The following is a 20,829-nucleotide window of genomic DNA, read 5'->3' as shown; positions in this document are numbered from 1 at the left end:
ACACACACACACACACACACACTATATATATCATAGTGTTGTAAGATGAGAAGGAATCTCTATCTTCAAGGATCTTATAATTTACTGGGATCAGTTAAGTGAAGAATATCACAGTACCGAGTGATAAGTGAGGTGATGGAATGAATAAGTATGGGACACTATAAAGGCACATAGAGTTTGGAAAACTATAGCAAGAATCATTGCACACCTTGAAGAATCAATATGACTGAAATTTTATGTAAAAATTGTTGAATTAGGTGCATTTCACTGTGTATATTTTCACCATAATTAATAATAAAACAAATAGAATTGGTTTGGAGCCTAATTAAAGATTCAGGGATTACTTCTCATAGGAAAAGGAGCTCTGGTGACATAGTGGTTAAAGTACTTAGCTGCTAACCAGAAGGTCAGAAGTTTGAACCCACCAGCTGCTCTGTAGGAGGAAGATGTGGCAATCTGTTTCTGTAAAGATTACAGCCCTGGAAACCCTGTGGGGCAGTTCTGTTCTGACTTATAGGGTTGCTATGTATCGGAATCGATGGAGCTTTGGTGGTACCATGGTTAAAGTGCTAGGCAGATAACTAAAAGGTCAGCAGTTCAAACCTATCAGCTGCTCTGCAGGAGAAAGGTGTGGCAGTCTGCTTTTGTAAAGATTTACAGCCTTGGAAACTCTACAGGGGCAGTTCTACTCTGTCTAAAGGTTCACTGAGTCAGAATCAACTAAGTGGCAATGGGGTTTTCTCAGAAAAAGCAATGAAATTTGAGGAACAAATGGCAACTGGCCAGAAAAAAGAGAATGAGAGAATTTTAGACATAAGGTAAATAAAATAAAACTGGAGATTGAAGAGTTTAATCTTTACCTTGAGGTAATTTTAAAAAAATAAAAAAGAAAGATTTACATAGGAGACTGGTAGCTTGAGATCCATGCTTTAGACAGAATAGGTTAGAGAAAGATGACTCCACAAGAGAACAGACAAATCAAGAGAAGTTTAAAGATACCAGTAAGAATAATTGATGTGCTGAACCATGGATTATACTCTAGGGGTGACGGGGATCTTGTTGGGTGTCATTGAATGGTTTCATACTCATAGTGACCCCTTGTGACAGAGTAGAACTGCCCAATATGGTTTTCTTGGCTGTACTCTTTACAGGAGGAGGTTACCAGGTCTTTCTCTGAGGAGCCACTGAGGGGTTCAAACCATTTTCAGGTTTAGTTTTTTTTTGTAATATGAATAATGTATAATAATAGAGTAAGAAAACAATAGTGTCAGACACCTCAGACTTGTTGCATTTTACCCATGAGTTTTGTGTTAGATGCTCAAACTGTGGGGCTTAGTATTGGTGGATTGACATTTTTATTACTATCTTTGCTTTCTGTTTCAGCTATAAGCAAACTATCAGGAGATACAGTTAACATAAGTACATCATGAATATAAAAATATTTAATGTTACTTTCTTCATTAATTTTGACTCCACTAGTTCAAAACTTGAGACAATTAGTTACCTTACTAAAATAAATATTCATCCTATCTAAGATAATAAAGCTGATTGTGCATAATTTGTATAAAGTGATTTCTGCTTTAATGTAATCTATATATGAAAATTTAAACTTTCCTAAATTTCAATCTAGACCAGTACTATCTAGAATTTTCTGCAATGATAAAAATGTTATATATCTGCACTGTCCAGCTTGGTATCCACTGGCTACATTAACTACTGAGCACTTGAAATGTAGCTACTATAAAAAGAATGGAATGTTTTTAAGTTTAAGTAATTTAAATATTAATTTTAAATAATCACTTGTAGCTAGTGACTACCATATTGGACAGCATAGAGCTAAACAGTCTAGCTATAAAGTGGAAAAATAATTGTGATAAAGAAGATTGTAAATATTATACCAAAGCAAACCAAACCCCCTGCCATGGAGTCGATTCCAACTCAGAGAGACCCTCTTTGAGTTTCCAAGGCAGTAAATCTTTACAGAAGTAGATAGCCCAGTCTTTCTTCTGCGGAGTGGCTGGTGGGTTTGAACTGCCAGCCTTCTGGTTAGCTGTCAAATGCCTTAGGTATTATACTACCAGAGCTCCTTAAATATTATACAGTACAGTATTATTATATGTAAAATTCTCAAATTTCTTTAAACTTTATTTTAAAAATAAACGTAGAGAAGACTTCAATTTCTAGTAGTGAAAGACTAGGTTATTCTGATACACTTTCCCAAAGAAAATTTTTTAATTTGCTAAGTGAGTTGTTTTTAATCTTTTTAAATTAGCAGGGATCTACCAAAATAGTAGGAAAGCTGCCAGATCAAATTCCAGATGACAGGGGAGCATCAAAAAAAAAGTGGATAAGTGGAACATCAAAACACCTGAAGTGCTTTTGCCCTGATAATATTCAAAGGAAGAGAGGAGATGAGTGCTTCAATTTCTCTTAAGTTTGAGAAAAGTCTTCCCCCAAGCCCTTTCCTGGTCCCTTAGCAGACTCCCCTCATGTTTATTGGCTATGAGACTGCGTGCCCACCCCTCAGCCAGCCTATGGAGCAGTTCTGCTGTCTAACACATGTACCACATAACTCTGTAACAAACACCTTTTGTGCCAGTAAGTAATACAGCACAAAATGTGCAGATCCCTCAATCATTTACAGCTAATTTTTACTGAAGAAACTAGATGTTTCTAAGAAACTCCTTAGTTTTCTGAGGTGGTATCACTACAGAAGTACATTGCCCTCCTTCCTTCCAAGGAGTGGCTGGTCGTTTTGAACCGCCAGCCTTCTGGTTAGCAGTCAAATGCCTTAGGCACTACACCACCAGAAAAAAAAAAAAAAAAAACACTGCTATGGAGTCAAACCCAACTCATAGCAAGTGGTCCTTGAGTTTTCAAGGCAGTATCACTATGGAAGTAGATTGCCCCACTTTCCTTCCGAGGAGTGGCTGGTGGGTTTGAACCGCCAGCCTTCTGGTTAGCAGTCAAATGCCTTAGGCACTACGCCACCAGAGCTCCCTGTAAAAGAGTGGACTATACTAAAACCTTTAGTTGTCATAGTCTTTCTAGATTTATATTGACTGAAAGGAAATGTAAACTATCCAAGCAAGCTAACTCACTACTGAGGAGAATTTGTGCCACTAAGTAATACAACAAAGAAGTCCTGGTTGTGCAGTGGTTAGAGCACTCAGCTGCTAACCAAAACATCAAAATATCAAACTCACCAGCCACTCTGTGGGAAAAGATGTGACTGTCTGCTTCTATATAAAGATTACAGCTTTGGAAATCCTGTGAGGTAATTGTACTTTGTCCTATAAGGTCACTATGAGTCAAAATTGACTTGATAGCAAATAACAACAAATAATATAGCCAGTGAACTCAAACTATATTGACACAGAGGAGCAATAGAGGAAGATTATTCTGCATATGATCATCATTCACCCTGTGTTCTTCCTTTTGCTCTTTTTGGCTACATGGTCTGTCAGAGAAGTCCTATTGTACGTGATTTTTGTACATTGCCTCTTATCTCTAGAACTCAGCAGCCTCAATAATAACTTGTTAACTTATTTAATCTTTTTTTGTTTTAAAGGCAAAGTCCTAATTTCTTTGATAGGAATTTACCACGTATTTTTAAAATTTTGCTAGTATTTTATTGTTTTTGTTAGTGCTTTGGCTTTAGTAGGTTGCATCTAACCCTATTTTTTCCATATGTCTATTATTTTGGAGCTCTGGTGGCGTAGTGCCTGCTAACCAGAAGGCTGACAATTCAAACCCACCAGCCACTCCTCGGAAGGAAGGTTGGGCAATCTACTTCCATAGTGATACCACCTCGGAAACCCAAGGAGGGGTCACTATGAGTCAGATCTGACTTGACGGCAGTGAGTTTGGATTTTTTCATTATTATTATTTCGTAGAATGAGATTTTTCAGAAATACATGTAACCTAAAGAGCAGAAATTCTTATATTTAAAATACCTACTTAAGACGTTCTGTTATATAAATTATTATTATAAACCAAAAAAAAAACAAACTCACTGCTGTCGAGGTGTTTCCGACTCATAGTGACCTCTCCTTGGGTTTCTGAGGCAGTAACTCTACAAAAGTAGAATGCCCAGTGTTTTGGTTACCTCTGTGTTGCTCTAATAGAAAATACCAGAAATGGGATGACTTGAAGAAACAGTTTATTCTCTTACAGTTTGGAGGCTTTAAGTCCCAGTTCAAAGTGCCAGGCTCTAGGGGCTGGGTGAAAGCCCCTCAACCTTGGGCTTCAGCTCTGCCTCCTGCTCCTGGCCCACTGAACTGAAGGCTTTTCTTCATTTGGCTGCTGGCTGCTGAGGCTGACAAGCCCAAGGTTGACAAGTAAAAAGGCACAGTTCCAATGTTACCAAACCACATGGCAGGCCATTAATTCAATTCATTGAAAATCCCAAGCTCAGTAGAGCATGGCAGACTGCTGAACGATGACACGGCTACTTGCAGGGTTCAAGCATACCATAAGCTATAGTTCCCTAAGGCTTCTCCTTATATATAGGAAGCAGACTACATCACTAAGGCAGCTAGCTACTCAGCTGCTTACAGTAGACTCCACCATGGAGTTGATTACCAATCTCATTATGGGGAATACTATATCCAGCTACCCAGCCACTCAACCAGGCCCAACCAATTTGACACACATACTTAACTACCATACCCAGTCTTCCTTCCAAGGAGTGGCTGGTGGGTTTGAACCTTCAGCCTTCTGGTTAGCAGTCAAATGTCTTAGGCACTATGCTACCAGAGACTATTATTATAGATGATAAAATTTAATGATGAAGAACGTAGGGTAAGTTGATTGAAGTTAAAGTAAGATTGAATAGTGCAAACAAGAGTTTGGTATATTCCAATTAGCCAAGAATGGGTGTTGCTATAGGAGCATTTAGGACTATTGTGTCTTTGTACTTTTTTTCTAAAAGTGTAATGGTTTAAATGTTTTTTTTTTTTGTTGTTGTTTTTTTCCTGTACTGCTCTGGTGTCCATTATGTGTGAACTACCTTAATTTAAGGTATTCAAGAGAATATACTTGTGTTCTACCAGATCAGCCTCCTAACTAGTGCATATTTTACTTATATACTTTAATATCATGCAGATCATATTCTAAGAAAATCTGAGAGGAAACTTCCCAATTAGTCAAAGTTAATTTCACAGTCAAGAAATAGAAAAAAAATCATGACTATTTTTGGCTTGGTCATTTGCTTGAGAGTTAAATAAAGGATAAATGATAAAGTCAGATGATCCTGAAACAATTTCTAATCAGTGCCCAGAATGGGGCAGTATTAGATGGTCAAATACCAGGTGCGCTAGGCTCTTTATTTAGTGTCATAATGAACAACAAACAGCCTTCTAAATCTTTAAGACCCACTCTGTGCTTTCTAACTTATGCCCAGAGTACACTTTACAATAAGAAATAGAAAATCTTGGAGATATTAATCTGATTCACATGTATTTGGTAGTCCTGCATGAATTCTTCTTAAGACCTTGCAACTCGTTCCAAATAGCCTGTTAATTTTCTATATAGCACAGCAGTCCCTCATTTCTATGATTGATTAGCTGGTATTTTATCCTACTACATAGTTCTCATATCTTTACACACAATACTAATTATTGGGTTTCAACATAAGCTGAGTCAATTCTAATCAGGATGTTAAAACACAATAATTAGGATTGTGTGTAAAAATAGGAGAACTAAGTAACCAAAAAAACTTTTTGTTTTTGTTTTTTGGTTACTTAGTTCTCCTATTTTTAACACACAATCCTAATTATTGTGTTTTAACATCCCGATTAAAGTTGACTTAGCTTATACCAATACATTGAAAAACAAATTAAAAAATAGAATGCATTAGAAAATTGCAGGAAAAGGGAAGTCATACAAAGCTGTGATAGGATCAGTACCTTAAATATGTTCCATAAGGTTTCTACTTACTAAAGGTAGATCACAAATTTTGCTGTGAGTTTCCAAGTAAACAGAGTAGAGAATCAAATACAATCAGTTCTAAGAATCATAATGTCTGGTAGACATGACAGATGAAGATACATCCACAAATACCCCTTTGATACCCCTCCAGTGTGGAGTCTTAGCCTTGGTGAATAGAATTGTAACTTACAAGGGTGGAAGGACTCTTTTTGCTTAGATTAGGGTTGAAATTAGGATCTAAAATCAATGTAAACCAGACTGTTTTTAAAAGTGGTGGAAGGCATGAGAACAAGATATATTCATTTTCTTCTGATACTGATTTAATTCCCCCACTGATATTTGAAGGGCATCATAATGAAATGTGCAAAGACCCAGAGTTAGAAAACCAAAAAAGGAAGAACATCTTGGGATTTCTCAAGTCGAAAGAACTGGGGGGAAAAAAACAAAATTCAAGCCATGAGCTGCAATACTGAAGGATTCTTTGGGCAAAAAATTGAACAATATAGGAAATATCAAAAGAAGATGGAAGGAATACAGAGGCACTGTACCAAAAAGAATTGGTTAATGTTCACCCATTTTATGAGGTAGCATTTGACCATGATGGTCCTGAAGAAAGAAGTCTAATCTGCACTGAAGACATTGGGGAAAGCAAGGCTCCAGGAATTGATGGAATACCAATTGAGATATTTCAGCTAACAAATGCAATGCTAGAAGCATTCACTTGTCTAAGGCAAGAAATCTGGAAGACAGCTATTTGTCCAGTTGACTGGAAGAGAGCCATATTTGTGCCCATTCCAAAGAAAGATGATCCAACAAAAGGAAATTATTGAATAATGTCATTAATATTGCTGAAGATTATTCAAAATTGGTTGCAGCAGTACATCAACAAAGAACTGTCAGAAATTCAAGCCAGAGTCAGAAGAAGACATGGAATGAGGGTTACATTGCTGATGTCAGATGGATCTTAGTTGAAAGCAGAGAATAACAGAATGATGTTTGCCTGTTTTTTATTGACTATGCAAAGGCATTTGACTGTGTGGATCATAACAAATTATGGATAACATTGTGAAGAATGGAAATTCCAGACACTTAATTGTGCCCCTATGGACCAAGAGGTAGTCATTCAAACAGAACAAGGGTCCATTGCATGGTTTAAAATCAGGAAAAGTGTGCATCAGGTATATGAATTAGTTCATCCTACTTATTCAATCTGTTTGCTAAGCAGATAATCCAAGAAGTTGGACTATATGAAGAAGGATGTAGCATCAAGATTGGAGGAGGACTCATTAACAATCTGTGATATGCAGATGACACAACCTTTCTTGCTAAAAGTGAAGAAGACTTGAAGCACTTACTGATGAAACTCAAAGACTGCAGCTTTCAGTATGGATTACACAACACAAAATAAAAATAAAAGTCCTCACAACTGGACCTGTTGTTGTTGTTATGTGCCGTTGAGTCCGACCCGACTCATAATGACCCCACCTTGGATTGCCGAGACAGTATCACTATGGAAGTAGATTGCCCAACCTTCCTTCCAAGGAGTGGCTGGTGGGTTTGAACTGCCAGCCTTCTGGTTAGCAGTCAAGTGCCTTAGGCACTATGCTACCAGAGTTCTTACTGGACCAATAAGCAACTCATAATAAACAGAAAAAACATTGAAGTTGTCAGGGGTTTTATTTTACTTGATTCACAGTCAATGCCCATGGAAGCAGCAGTCAAGAAATTAAATGATTTGTTACATTGGGCAAATACGCTACAAAAGACAGTTGTAAAATGTAAGCAAGCAAAGATGTCACTTTTGAGAGCTAAGGCATGCCTGACCTAACTGATGTTATTTTCAGTCACTTGATATGCATGTGAAAGCTGGACAATGACTGAAGAAGACTGAAGAACTGATGCATTTGAATTACGGTGTTGATGAAGAGTATAGAATATACCATGGACTGCCAGAAGAACAAACAAATCTGTTTTGGAAGAAGTGCAGCCAGAATGCTCCTTAGAAGTGAGGATGGCAAGACTTGGTCTCACATACTTTGTACACAATGTCAGGAGCATCAGTTCCTGGAGAAGGACATCATGCTTTGTAAAGTAAAGGGATAGTGAAACAGAAGAAGACCCTTAACAAGGCAGATTGACACAGTGGCTGCAATAATGGACTCAAGCATAGCAACAACTATGAGGAGGGCCCTGGAGGCAGTGTTTCATTCTGTGGTACATAGTGTCACTGTGAGTCAGAACCCCCTCAATGGCACCTGACAATAGGTTAGCAAGACTGATAGGAAGAAAAGAACTCTCCATTGGAATGGAGATAGCGTCCCCTTTAGCTCCTGTCCCACTTACCCCAATTTTAAGAAAAGAGATCTACAGAGATAAAAAGAGGCAACTTAAAACACACTATCTTCAGTAATTAAAGATTTTAAAATATAACAAGAAAAGGTGAACAGCTGCAAAATTGTCCTGGCCACTCTCAACAGCAATACAACCATACAAGAGTCCAAAAGTATTCAGATTCTGGTTGCTGAGATGAATTTTCTGCATCAAGATGTAGTGGGTGGGCAATTTGTTCCCTACATCACCATTGGATACCTTAGAAGGCCTCTAAATGCACACAGGCAAGGACCCTTTCTTTTATATACACATGATAGTCTCCAGGCCAGAGTAGCAGGTAAATATTATAGCTGTAGCAGGAACAAATTAATACACTTTTTGTCTTTAAGCTACTGTGAAATTAGGAGTACTAAGTAAAAGCATGGGAGAATTGGATAAAGTAGGTCTCACCATTAAACCAGACACTATAATTGAGTGTTTTGTATCATGAGCTAATTTGATGGACTTGGCCTTATGGAACTTGGGTTTGGAGGGAAGAATTCTATAAGTCATGATGCAAAGGGTTCATCAGATGAGGGCACAGTTCCACTATTTGGAATTAGAGATAGATGGTTTATTAGGTCCTGACATTTTTTATAAATGAGCAAAGGTAGGAGATAATATGATTATCTAATATTGCCATTATGAGAAAGAAGTGAAGATCCCAGATCTGTGATCAGTCTTCTAAAAAGTGTTTGTTTAGGAGCTACTCAAAAATAAGCTTTTGATTGGTTAAATCTCAAAGAGCCCAGTGCATATTATGTGTATTGGATCTCTTTTTTTGTTGGTGTAAAAGAATGTTGACTACTAATTAGGCATTTTTGCTTTCTGAGCAATTTTCCATTGCAGTGCTTAGAACTCATGAAGAATGTTCTTGGTGAGTAGAAATTGATGTGCGTATTATAATTACTTTTCTTAAATAGTGAAATTTAATGGTTAGTGTGGTGAATATCTCACTAGAAAAGTTGATTTTTTTTAAGGGAAAAAATACGGCTATATTAAAGTTATAAACTAGTTGTATACCAAAGCCTAAATTGAACACATCAGCTACTATGAAGAGAACTTTTCTGCAATTCTAAGAATTTCCCGATGTTGCTTTGCTATTTTCCAAAATGCAAAAATTTCTTGTTTTCCTATTCCATATTATTTGTGATTTGTTTATCAGGTTGATAATATAACTAGGAAAGAACTTACGATGAAAAACCTAAGCTCCATTCTGGCTTGGAGGGGAAATCATATTGTTCTTACTTCTTAACCTCTCATTTTCTCTCGTTTATGCATTAAAGCTAAAAAAAAAAAAAGAAAAGAAAAAGAAAGAAGTATAAAGTCAAAGGGATTTTCAGGTGGTCTGCAGTCTGTTCTAAAAATTAAACATACAGTATGTAGCATAGATTATGTATATAGATGTTTCTTCATACCCTTGCTAGAGGGCTATGTTATTCAGTAATTTTTTTTTCTTCTTCAGTCTATTTAAAAAAAAAAAAAAAAACACATTAAACAGAAAACAACTACTCTCCTGACTGTGGGTAGACAGGAAAATTATAGCCTGTTTAAAGGTAGGATTGCAGTGGGGGGAGGGGCATGGACTTTAGAATCCTTGACTTGAGTTTGAATTCTGACTTTGACCCTGTTGATATTTGACCTTGGCAAGTCCCCTAACCTCACTGAACTTCAGTTAACGCCTATATAAATTGGATATAATTTGTATGTAAATTCTTGCAGAGTTACTTTGAGAATTGAAAGAAATAACACATGTTATACATCTAGTGCTAGTCCTTAGTACTTAACTGGTACTCAATACAGTGTAGCCATTATTATATACATTTATGTTTTGTAGATTACAAAGTACTTTCCTATATAATCCCATTAAATCTTCAAATAAATCTAATGAAGAGGAAGGACATGTATTATATCCCCATTTAAAAAATGAGGAAACTAAAGCTCAGCAACAGGCTAGTACCATGGAAGGGATCCAGTAAAGCATAGAATTTCTGGTTACTGACCTAGTGCTCTTATCACAGATGGAGCCCTTGGGAGGTGAGTGTGGCAAGGTAAGCTTCTCTGAGAGTTTGGTCACTTTTGACATTGTCTTACTTCCAGTCTAATGTTACCCTGCAGCAGAACCAGATAGCTGAGAACATTCTGAAACTACAGGCCTTGTCCCCAGGGAAAGGCGTGGGGTAAGTGAAGACAAGGTACAGAGTTGATCCATTAATCAACAGTGTTATAGCCATGTCCTGAATTTTAATTAGAAAACAATTATGTATTGACCATTTTATTCTTACAAATATACTTAAGGTGCACAATAAAATAACAGGAGCAGTGTCATTAATCTTCTTTAGGTTATTATGAATTTTGTGGTGTACATTATTTTTTGAAAAATAAGGACTAGCTTATAAGCACAGATTAGAGCTTGGCTTATTTATTTTGATGTTCAAAGGGACATCAAAAATATTACAAAGTAAATTTATTTCTTAATATTTTTATAAGCTTAGGAAAGGGTTATGCTATGGATATTCTGACTATCATAGCAACCCCTCCTTGAGTTTCCGAGGGAGTATCACTATGGAAATAGATTTCCCAACCTTCCTTCCAAGGAGTGGCTGGTGGAGTTGAACCGCCAGCCTTCTGGTTAGCAGTCAAATGCCTTAGGCACTATGCCACCAGAGCACCTATATGTTATATAGAAATAACTAATTAAGAACTTACATAGAAGATCATAGTATTAAACATGATAGCTAGATTCAAGATTGTCTGGATAATGTGTTTTCTTTTTCTTTAAAAGTAAATGTATGGGGAAACTACCAAAAAAAAAAAAAAATAGGAACTATTTAGGGGAAAAGAGAAGTTTGAATCAAAACTGGGGTTGGGATAATTTATTACAGGCACTACACACTAAATTTAACCTTGGAAGTGCCCTTGTGTGAATTAATGTAAATAATCAGACAGCATCTGTAAACTGGAAGATCAGGAATTTTGCTTGGAACTTATAAAAGAAGGTGTAGATTCAAGGCCTTTGTTAGCCCATGTGATATCTTTGTATGATTTAGAACAAGGTGCCCTCTGGGGCATTCAGCTGCTAACCAAAAGGTTAGTGGTTAGAATCTACCAACTGCTGTGTGGGAGAAAGTTGAGGCAGTCTGCTTCCATAAAAATTTACAGCCTTGGAAACCCTGTGGGGCAGTTCTACTCTGTCCTATAGAATCTCTACCCACCCAACCCAGTGCCATTGCTTTGAGTCTGACTCATAGAGACCCTCATTGGGTTTCCAAGGCTGTAAATCTTTACAGAAGTAGTTTGCCCCCATCTTCCTCCCGCTGAGCAGCTGGTGAGTTTGAACTGCTGACCTGATTAGCAGCCAAATGTCTTAACCCACTATACCACCGGAGTTCTAGGAATAAGAATGAACTCGATGGCAGTGGGTTTGGTTTCTTTAGTTGGTTGTTTTGTTTCCATGGGCGGACAAAGAGGGTAATTGTCGTTCAGCATAGAATTCTCACCTTCCATGCCGTAGACTCAGGTTTGACTCCTAACAGGTCACCCCAACACTACCACCACCCTCTGTCAATGGAGGCTTTTGGGTTGCTAGAATGCTTAACAGGTTTCAGGAGAGCACAAATAGGAAGAAAGGCTGAGTGATCAACTCCCAAACCCCTATAGATCACAAGGGTGTCATCTCCAACTGAGATCATGGAGACGGTACAGGACAGGGCAGCATTTCCTTCCATTGTGCATGGAGTCTCCGTGAGTCGGGCTGACTCCATGGCAGGTAACAACAGTGGGGTGAACAAACAAAAATGTGTCCTTCACAGCACCATGTTAAGTGCATGACTTTCTGAGCAGAGTATGGAGAATTTCAACCTCTGCTTGCTCATCCTCAACTAACAGGATAAAATCTGCTAAGAATATGCTGCCACCCTGGAAAAGAAGGAGAGAATTAAATTTGGGGAGTGCTAAAGGCTGGTCTAGTGTAATAGGGATGAGGAAAAAGTACATTTGCATTGAATGCAGAAAGGAAGAAGGAACAGGATTTTGGGGAGGGGTCAAAAAAGAAAATAGAACAAAATGCCAGTTTTATTCATTTTGCAGTTTTACCTAAGGCTATAGAAAGCCTTTTCTCTTCCTAGCTTTCATCGCCTTTAGGTAGAGGGGAAAGGGGGAAGGAGTTTTTATTTCCAGCCTGCTTCTCACCCGTTATTATCCATAAGACATAATGCAGTATTTTTTTTTTTTAATTTTCCTCATTTGAAGGACATTTTGGGATGTATTTCTCTTGAAAGTAAAGGCATTTTGGCTGCATTTTCCAAATGGCACAAAAGGGGTCAGGGACTTGCCAAGGTTACCCTACTCTTAGAACCCTGGTAATCTGGTAGCACATTGCCTAAGGTATTGAACTGGTGGTTCAAACCCACCAGCCACTCCTGGGAAGAGAGATTGGGCAGTCTACTTCCATAGAGATACTGCCTCGGAAACCCAAGGAGGGGTCACTGTGAGTCGAGATTTACTCAATGGTAGTGAGTTGATAGAAGTGACACCGTGAAGTTTGTCAGTGGAAGCTTAGATTGCTTTCTATAGCAACTTTTATGAGCAATGAATTTGTCCTTTTTTAGATTTATCTACCAACAAAAATTATTAAGTTCAGTCAAAAGGAGATGCTTTTCAAAACTCAGTGTAATTAAGAGCACAAAATAGCCTCTAGAATGCAGCAGCTTATACAGATCTATATTTTAAAATGTGTTTTAAAAGTTGATCATATAATTTCTTTGAAAATATGAAGAAGATCAAAAGATGCTGAGATCTGCAGCTTTGTTCTCTGGATTTATGTAGGGGCCCTGCTGGTTGATTTTAGAGGGGGAAGATGCTTGATTAGTGTTAGCACTAGGAGGCTGAAAGCCTGTCAGGCTTTACATAAAAAATCTGTTGGTTATGCCCACTGTTTTCTGTTAGAGTTTCTGCAGAGTGTCAGCATCCATTTTCCTTAAGTAATTTAAAAAGCATTACTCCTTAAACTCTCCACTATTTCTGAACAACAAAAAAAAAAAATGTATTTTATGTGACTTTTTCTTAAGAAATTACTCTTTGACCACTTTCATTCTTTGGAACCAGCATATACAACTCCCACTGAGCCCATTTCTAATCAAAGCCAATTCACAGAGAGCATCCACTTATGGAAACATAAAAATCAGGAGAACAAAACACTAGCTGATACTATTCTATAAACAGAAAAGCATGGGATCAAGTCCCAAGTCTACTGTAATTCCCTTAAACACTTCCATCCTTTACTCTACTCCTTGAACACCCTAAACATACTCTTGTCTCAGGGCCTTTGCAGTTACTGTTTTCTGGAACATTCCTTCCACAGATATATACATAAGTCACTCCCTCTGTTTCTTTTAAGTCTGAGTTCAAATCTCACCTTATCGGAGAGAATTTCTGAAACCAAACTATTTACAACAATTTCCTTTTTACATCATTACTGAGTGGTGGCAAAATGGTTAATTACTTGCTGCTAAACAAAGGGTTGACAGTTCAAACCCATAAGCTGCTCTGTGGGAGAAAGATTCCAAACTCGCTGCTATTGAGTCAGTTCCCATTCATAGTGATTCTTCAGGACAGAGTAGAACTGCCTCCTAGGGTTTCCAAGGCTGTAAATCTTCACAGAAGTATATTGCCTCATTTTTTTTTCCTGCAGAGTACCTAGTGGGTTTAAACTTCTGAACTTTGTTAGCAGCCAGATGTCTTAACAACTGCACCACCAGAATCCCTTTTGAGAGAAAGATTGAATATAGCCTCGAAAACCCTGTGGATTAGTTCTACTCTATCATGAATGCAAAGAAAAAAAAAAAAAAATTCATTGCCCTCTAGTCGATCCCACAGACAACCCCACCTTGGGTTTCCAAGGAGCTCTGGTATCATAGTGCCTAAGGCACTTGACTGCTAACCAGAAGGCTGAAGGTTCAAACTCACCAGCCACTCCTCGGAAGAAAGGTTGGGCAATCCTACTTCTGTAGTGATACCGCCTCAGAAACCAAAGGAGGAGTCGCTATGAGTCGGGGCCAACTGGACAGCAAACAACAACATCTCTACGGAAGTAGATTGCCCAATCTTCCTTCCAAGGAGTGGCTGGTGGGTTTGAACTGCCAGCCTTCTGGATATCAAATGCCTTAGGCACTACACCACCAGAGCTCCCAGGAAATGGATTATATGGGTGAGGGAAGAGGCTGAGAAGCCCAAAGATTAGCATCATTGGGAAGATGCTACCATTTCCTACCAGGAAGACATGGGAAAGAAGGAGTTTTATCAGAGCCCAGAGGGTGAAATCACACAGAAGAAGCTGGAACTGTAAGGTGGGAGGGTAGGGGGAAGTTGTTGCCTGAATTGGTGTCAATCATTAAATAAATAAAAGATTCTGCTTCTGCCTGAAATGCTGCCTGAAGTAGAGAAGAAAAGTGAGAAATACCCTGGTTTCTCCCACTAGTACCTTCCATTGCCTGAACCCAAACACAAGTTCAGATGACACAGAAGCCTGGGAAATGGAGCCTGCAGGGTTTGTTCCCCTGAACTATAGAGCAGAGCAGAAGGATGAACAATGAGTCTGGGGGAACCCAGAGCCTGGACCAGCACAGGGGCCAACAGTTTTGGGTGCTACCATATGCCAGGACAGAGCTAAAATATTTTACATGCATCCTCACCTAGAAGATGAATACTAATATCCTCAGTTTTTAGACAAGGATTGGAGAATGAAGTAAATGCTCACAGCTTTGAACTAAATAAGGGTCCAAGTTGGAAATGTATCCAGGTCTACCTGACTTTAAAACTCATGTTTTTCACTGTCTCATTCTATAAATGGGGAGAAAAAAAGTTTGAGAAAGAGAAGAAACTTGTAGCTGGTTAATGATAGGGATAGGTCTACCACCTAAGAATTACTCTCATTATATTTTTGTACGTCTTAATGGTTAAAACTTTAAGCTATTATTATAGCATTTAGAGAGTGTCCGAAAGAGAGAGAGGTGTCCTTTCTGTGCCCCCGTTTACTCTGTTCTAAAATGGGAATTATTAATGATATTTACTTCATAAGAGTGTTGAGAGATATTAAATAGACAATACATCTAAAGACCTTTGATAATTGTCACAGAGTATACTCAGTAGCTAGCGATTGTAATTGTAATCTTGTTATTATATTGACCTGGGACCATCCACTGCTGAAAAACATGGCCACTGAAAACCTTATGAATAGAAGTGAAACACTGTCTGATATATTACTGGAAAACTTTATGAACAGCAGAAAAAGAATAGAAGATGAGAAATTTTATGAAGTGCTATCCAAGTGTTTCATCCAACAGTAATATCCTCTTATTGGACATTTTCCTTTTTTCCTATTTAGGATAATACCTATAACACATTCAAAATAGGATTTTTGCTTTGTTTAAGTGAATAGCCTTTATGAATGCCTTAGATTTGTTAACTTCAGGGCTTTCTTACATTCCAGAATCATCTTATCTGTGGAATGCCATCTTCTAATAGGCTTCCATGCAGTTCCTCTCTTTCATCTAGGATGGCCTTTTCCCAACTATTCCCAACATGTGACCTTTCTTATCTGACTTTAAAGCTTTACTTGGCTTCATTCTTAATGTATATGTATTTTTCCTTTGAAGTTCTTTCCCTTCATAACCAGATCAATTTCTATAATACTTTGGTAAATGCTCAAGTTTTTCTTCCTCAACAAATACTACCTTAACTAATCACAGTACACTTTGATGTTTCTGTTTGTATTACTTCAGCACCTGCAGACAACCTGTAACATGCTGTCATATGCTATTTATATCGCCTGATATAGTTCTGTCACTTTTTCCATTTGTACCTTGTTTCTCCACCTAGATTGATAGCCATGCTCAGATGAACTTCAGGTATTTACAAATACTTAAGTACTATATGAAAACCTGTAATTACAGATCAAATTATTTGTACCTTTTGAAATTGATATTATTTGCTTAAAAAGTAGTCTTCTTGCTTGGCAAATCCTCTGAAAACTTTAGTCTTTGTGTGAGAATACCCTTAAAATGGCTAGAAAATGAATGTATTCCTTTAATCCACAGATTAGGAGAACAGGAAACATAAGACTCTGGAAGCATATCTTTCCAGCATGGCACTGGGTACCTTATAGTAAATAGTTAATTTTCATTTCTTTAAAAATAAGTGAAAAGGGCAATTTGACAAACAGAATCATTAGGATTGGGATTGCAATGTCATGTTTCAATGTGCTGAAAATATTTCAAAATTCAGGGTTCTTAACAGAGGGTAGACCTTATGCCACTGTTTTATGAGTCTAAAGCTTTGCACTTGAGATAGCAGAAATTTTAAACATAGTATGTAGGAAGTAGCAATGGCCATGCAAATATTGGTACATTGTAATCTATTATTACTGCACATGCTTCAAAGGAACCATTCACAATGTACTCATCATAGAAAACTCTATAAAGGAAATATAGAAATTCAAAGGAGAATAGTAAAAAATTCCCTCAAATTATCTTTGAGCATGTTTTCAACATACTCATTATTTATTCACAATTAAAGAATTTTTATCTAATAACTTGTTCTATTCTTCCAAATTTAAGGAGAAAGTTTTCTCAGGCATTGTTTCAAAAGCTGTAACTTTGTTTTGTAAGTGCTACAGGTACAGAATTCTAAAAGATGAGTCAAATTAGGTCATATTGATCAAACACTGTCATATGTTATACTTTGTATTCTTTATGAACCCAAAGGTTGAGTTTAGGATGACTCTGTGGTATTTGGAATGTAGACTAGCAAGATGTTTAATTAAAGAGAGAGAGAGAGAGAAGAAAAGTACTCCAAATTAAAAAATAAATAGTAATCCTTCTCTTCCCCCTCTCAACAACCCTTTCCCACCCAAACACATATACATGTTTTGGACCAATGTAGTATTTTATACTCTGTGATATTAACAGGTTAGATGTAAATCTTACCAAGTCCAAATTCTTTGACTGTGAAGGTGTTTAGACTTGAGGCCTAGCATTTTGCCTAGCTCTCTCCACATATTAAAATATGTCAGGGCTAGACAATAAACAGCTAGAGTAGTAGGGCTCCAAACCACAATTAATAGTGCTAGCTGTCATATTACAAACCTGCCTCTTGACTCCCTAAAATAAAGAGATGGGAGCAGCTGCAGCAACTGGACCTCAAATTCTGTTACCAAAAAGGATTTTGTGTTTTAGTTCCTTCACCTAGTTTTTATGTGTGTTTATAAGGAGATACCTGATGGATTGATTGCAAAGTGGTCTATGACATGTATCTGGGTGTAAAGTTATATGGAAACTGTCTAACACTTAACTTTGTTTAAATTACTTCAGTTATTTCTTCTGTGGCTTACATTACAATTCAGACACTTCAGTCTGAATACTGGTTATAAAACAGTAAAGCAAATGTCAGAGTTATAGCCAGAGAGTAAAGTAGTGAGCTAATTAGATGGACTCAAGCAATCTTAATTTTAAGGGACATTGTCCCTTGGCTTTGGTATTTTCCAACAATCGTACCATTTATGATTTTATTTTATTTTAGCCATGTCCTTTGGGGTCCCGAGATTTTCGAGAGAAACAGTGTGCAGACTTTGACAATATGCCTTTCCGTGGAAAGTATTATAACTGGAAACCCTATACTGGAGGTAATGTATAACCTGTCAGAAGACTCTTCAAGCTTGAGAGCTTTGCAAATTTAAATACATATATAAATATATACACAGAAATATATATTCATGAAAATACTAGCAAAAGTTAACATTTATAAATGGAAGCAGGCAAGTGTTTACAGTACTGTAAAGTTTACATGTTTTAGTTTCTCTTTAGTAAACTTTATGTTAGTACAAATTATCAGAAATCATTTTTTAAAAACCCACTTAATTCCATTTAGCAGGGTGCAAAATTATTACAAGAATATCTGCACATATACAAAGATATATAATAATATGTTTGGCATGTATGTACATTACCATGTAATTATTGAATATTTGGAACTATCACCCTAAAAAATTATAAGACTAAAAATCAACTCAAAAGAGGCCATTGTATCTGTGTTCTTTTCTGGTCGAAAGCCAAGGATATTCCTACAGATTATAATGATTCTTTTTAGTGTTGGGAACATTTTTGCTCTTTAATTTGGGCATGTATCAGACACTAATTTTTCAGGGACAAAATCTAAACTCAATTTTGTGGGAGTCTTCTCTTGAAAAAGTTGAATGTACTTTTAAAACAACTTGTATATTTTTTCATTTATTTTTCCAACATTTTATTATAAAAATTATCCAATGTACAGGAAACTTAAAACAAATTTATTGTGACAACTGTAGACCAACCACCAAGACTCTATCATTAACATTTTATTATTCTTTAATTATTATGGAGGAGCTCTGGTGGTGTATTGGTTAAGGCATTTGGCTGCTAACCAGAAGGTCAGCAGTTCGAACTCATCAACCACTCTGTGGAAGAAAGATAAGGCAGTTGCTTCCTTATGATGTACAGCCTTAGAAACCTAGAGGGGTCACTATGAGTCGGAATTGATTCAATGGCTATAAGTTCAGTTTCAGTTTCATTATTAAATGTCTTGTCATCTCTCTATGCATTTGTCAGTTTATCCTATTTCTTGATGCATTTCAAAGTAAATTTCAGTCATTATTACACTTCCCTCTAAATACTTAAGCATGTATAGCATTAACCACAGTTCAATATTTGTTTACCTTTTCTCTTTTGAGGTAAGATTACATACAATGAAGTGCACAAATCTTAACTGTGCTTTCCCTGAGTTTTGGGAAATGCACACACCTGTATCACCCAAACTCCTATTGAGATGAGAGAACTTTGAGGCAACGGTAATGTCCTTTAAGTTCCAAGTCCTTCCCAACCAATAGCTGCCTCTACCTTCTCCTTCCAAGCAATAACCACTGTTCTGATTTTTTTTCCCCATAGGTTAGTTTTAGCTCTTCTAGAACTTCATGTAAATGAGATCATGCCATCTATACACTCTTGTGTGAGGCTTCTTCAAGCTTAATGTTTCTGAGCTCCATCCACATAGTGCATATATAAGTAGTTCATTTCTTTTGATTGCTGAGCAGTATTCCATTGTATGAACCACAATTTGTTTTCCATCCTCCTATTTATGTACACCTGGGCTATTTCTAATTTTTGGCTGTTATGAGTTAAAGCTGTTATGAACATTTGTGTAGAAGTCTTTTTGTGGACATATGTTTTCATTTCTCTTAAGTAAATACCTAGGATGGAATTGCTGCCAATAGGATAGATGTGAGTATAGTTTTAAAAGAAACTGCAGATGTTTGTTCAAAGTAATTTTACTATTTTATGCTCCCACCAACCATGTATAAGATTGTATTTGCTCCATAACCCTGCCAACATTTGGTATTGTCAGCCTTCTTATGGGTATATAACGGTGTCTCAGTATAATTTTAATCTGCATTTTTCTGATGATTCATCATATTGAGTATATTTTCATGTGCTTATAGGTCATTTATGTATCTTATTTTGTTGTCTGTTCAAACTTTTTGCCTGTTTATTAATTAGGTTATTTACCTTTTTGTTCTTGAGTGGTGGTTACTTATCAGATATGTCTTATGAATATTTTCTCAGAATCTGTGGCTTTTCTATTACTGTTTTAATGGTATTTTTGGTTGAATGTAAGTTTTTAATTTTGATGAATGCTAGCTTATCAAATTCTTTTATTTTATGGTCACTGTGTTCTGTGCTATATCTAATAAATTTTTGCCTACCTCAACTCACAAAAGTATTTTCTTGTTTCCTTTTGTGGTCTAAGACTTTACATTTAGATCTATAATCCATCTCAAAGTATTTTGGAGGTATGGTAGATATTCATAGTGTATGTGTGAACTCTCTATTTTGTTTTATTAATCTATTTGTCAGTCTTATGCCAGGGCCACACTGACTTGATTACCATGACTATGTATTTAGTCCTTATCCTAGCTAGTGTTCTTCTAACTTCAATCTTTTTTTTTCAAGAGATGTCTTTTCTTTTTCTTTTTCTTTTTTTGTATTCTAAGTGCTTTGCATTTGCATATAAATTTTAAATCAGCATGTTACTTTCTATTAAAAAGCTCTTTGGGCTAATGATTGATAATACATTGGCTCTGTAGATCAAGTGAGGAGAACTGAGATACTAACAATATTGAAATTTACAATTTATGAACATGATAAATCTCTCCATTTATATCTTTTTAAATTTCTTTTAGCTATATTTAGTACTTTTTGAGGTAAGGGCTTGTGCTAAATGTGTTCCTGAATAATTTATATTTTTTGACATTATTGAAAATGAAACTTAAAAATATCATTTTCAGTTCTTTGTTCTAGTATATGAAATAAAATGGGTATTTTTAGATTAACCTTACATATTTGACCTTTCTAAGGAGCTCTGGTAGCATAGTGGCTAAAGCACTTGACTGCTAACCAGAAGGCTGGCGGTTCAAACCCACCAGCCACTCCTCGGAAGGAA

The 20,829-nt window shown here is 36.7% G+C and overlaps 1 protein-coding gene across 1 annotated transcript in view; it reads left to right on the top strand.

The window, feature by feature from the left end:
- ADAMTS6 (ADAM metallopeptidase with thrombospondin type 1 motif 6) overlaps nt 1-20,829 on the top strand; it is a 461,116-nt gene that overhangs the window by 317,519 nt on the left and 122,768 nt on the right. The window contains exon 14 of the mRNA XM_007952853.2: nt 17,878-17,980. Coding sequence (XP_007951044.1) covers nt 17,878-17,980 — 103 coding nt within the window. The remainder of the gene's footprint in view (nt 1-17,877; nt 17,981-20,829) is intronic.

This window comes from Orycteropus afer, unplaced genomic scaffold (assembly GCF_000298275.1).
Source record: "Orycteropus afer afer isolate SDZICR_OR568_19922 unplaced genomic scaffold, OryAfe1.0 scaffold00362, whole genome shotgun sequence".
Classification (NCBI taxonomy): Eukaryota; Metazoa; Chordata; class Mammalia; order Tubulidentata; family Orycteropodidae; genus Orycteropus; species Orycteropus afer.
The sequence above is the reverse complement of the archived record's forward strand: the minus strand, read 5'-3'. Positions and strand labels throughout refer to the sequence as shown.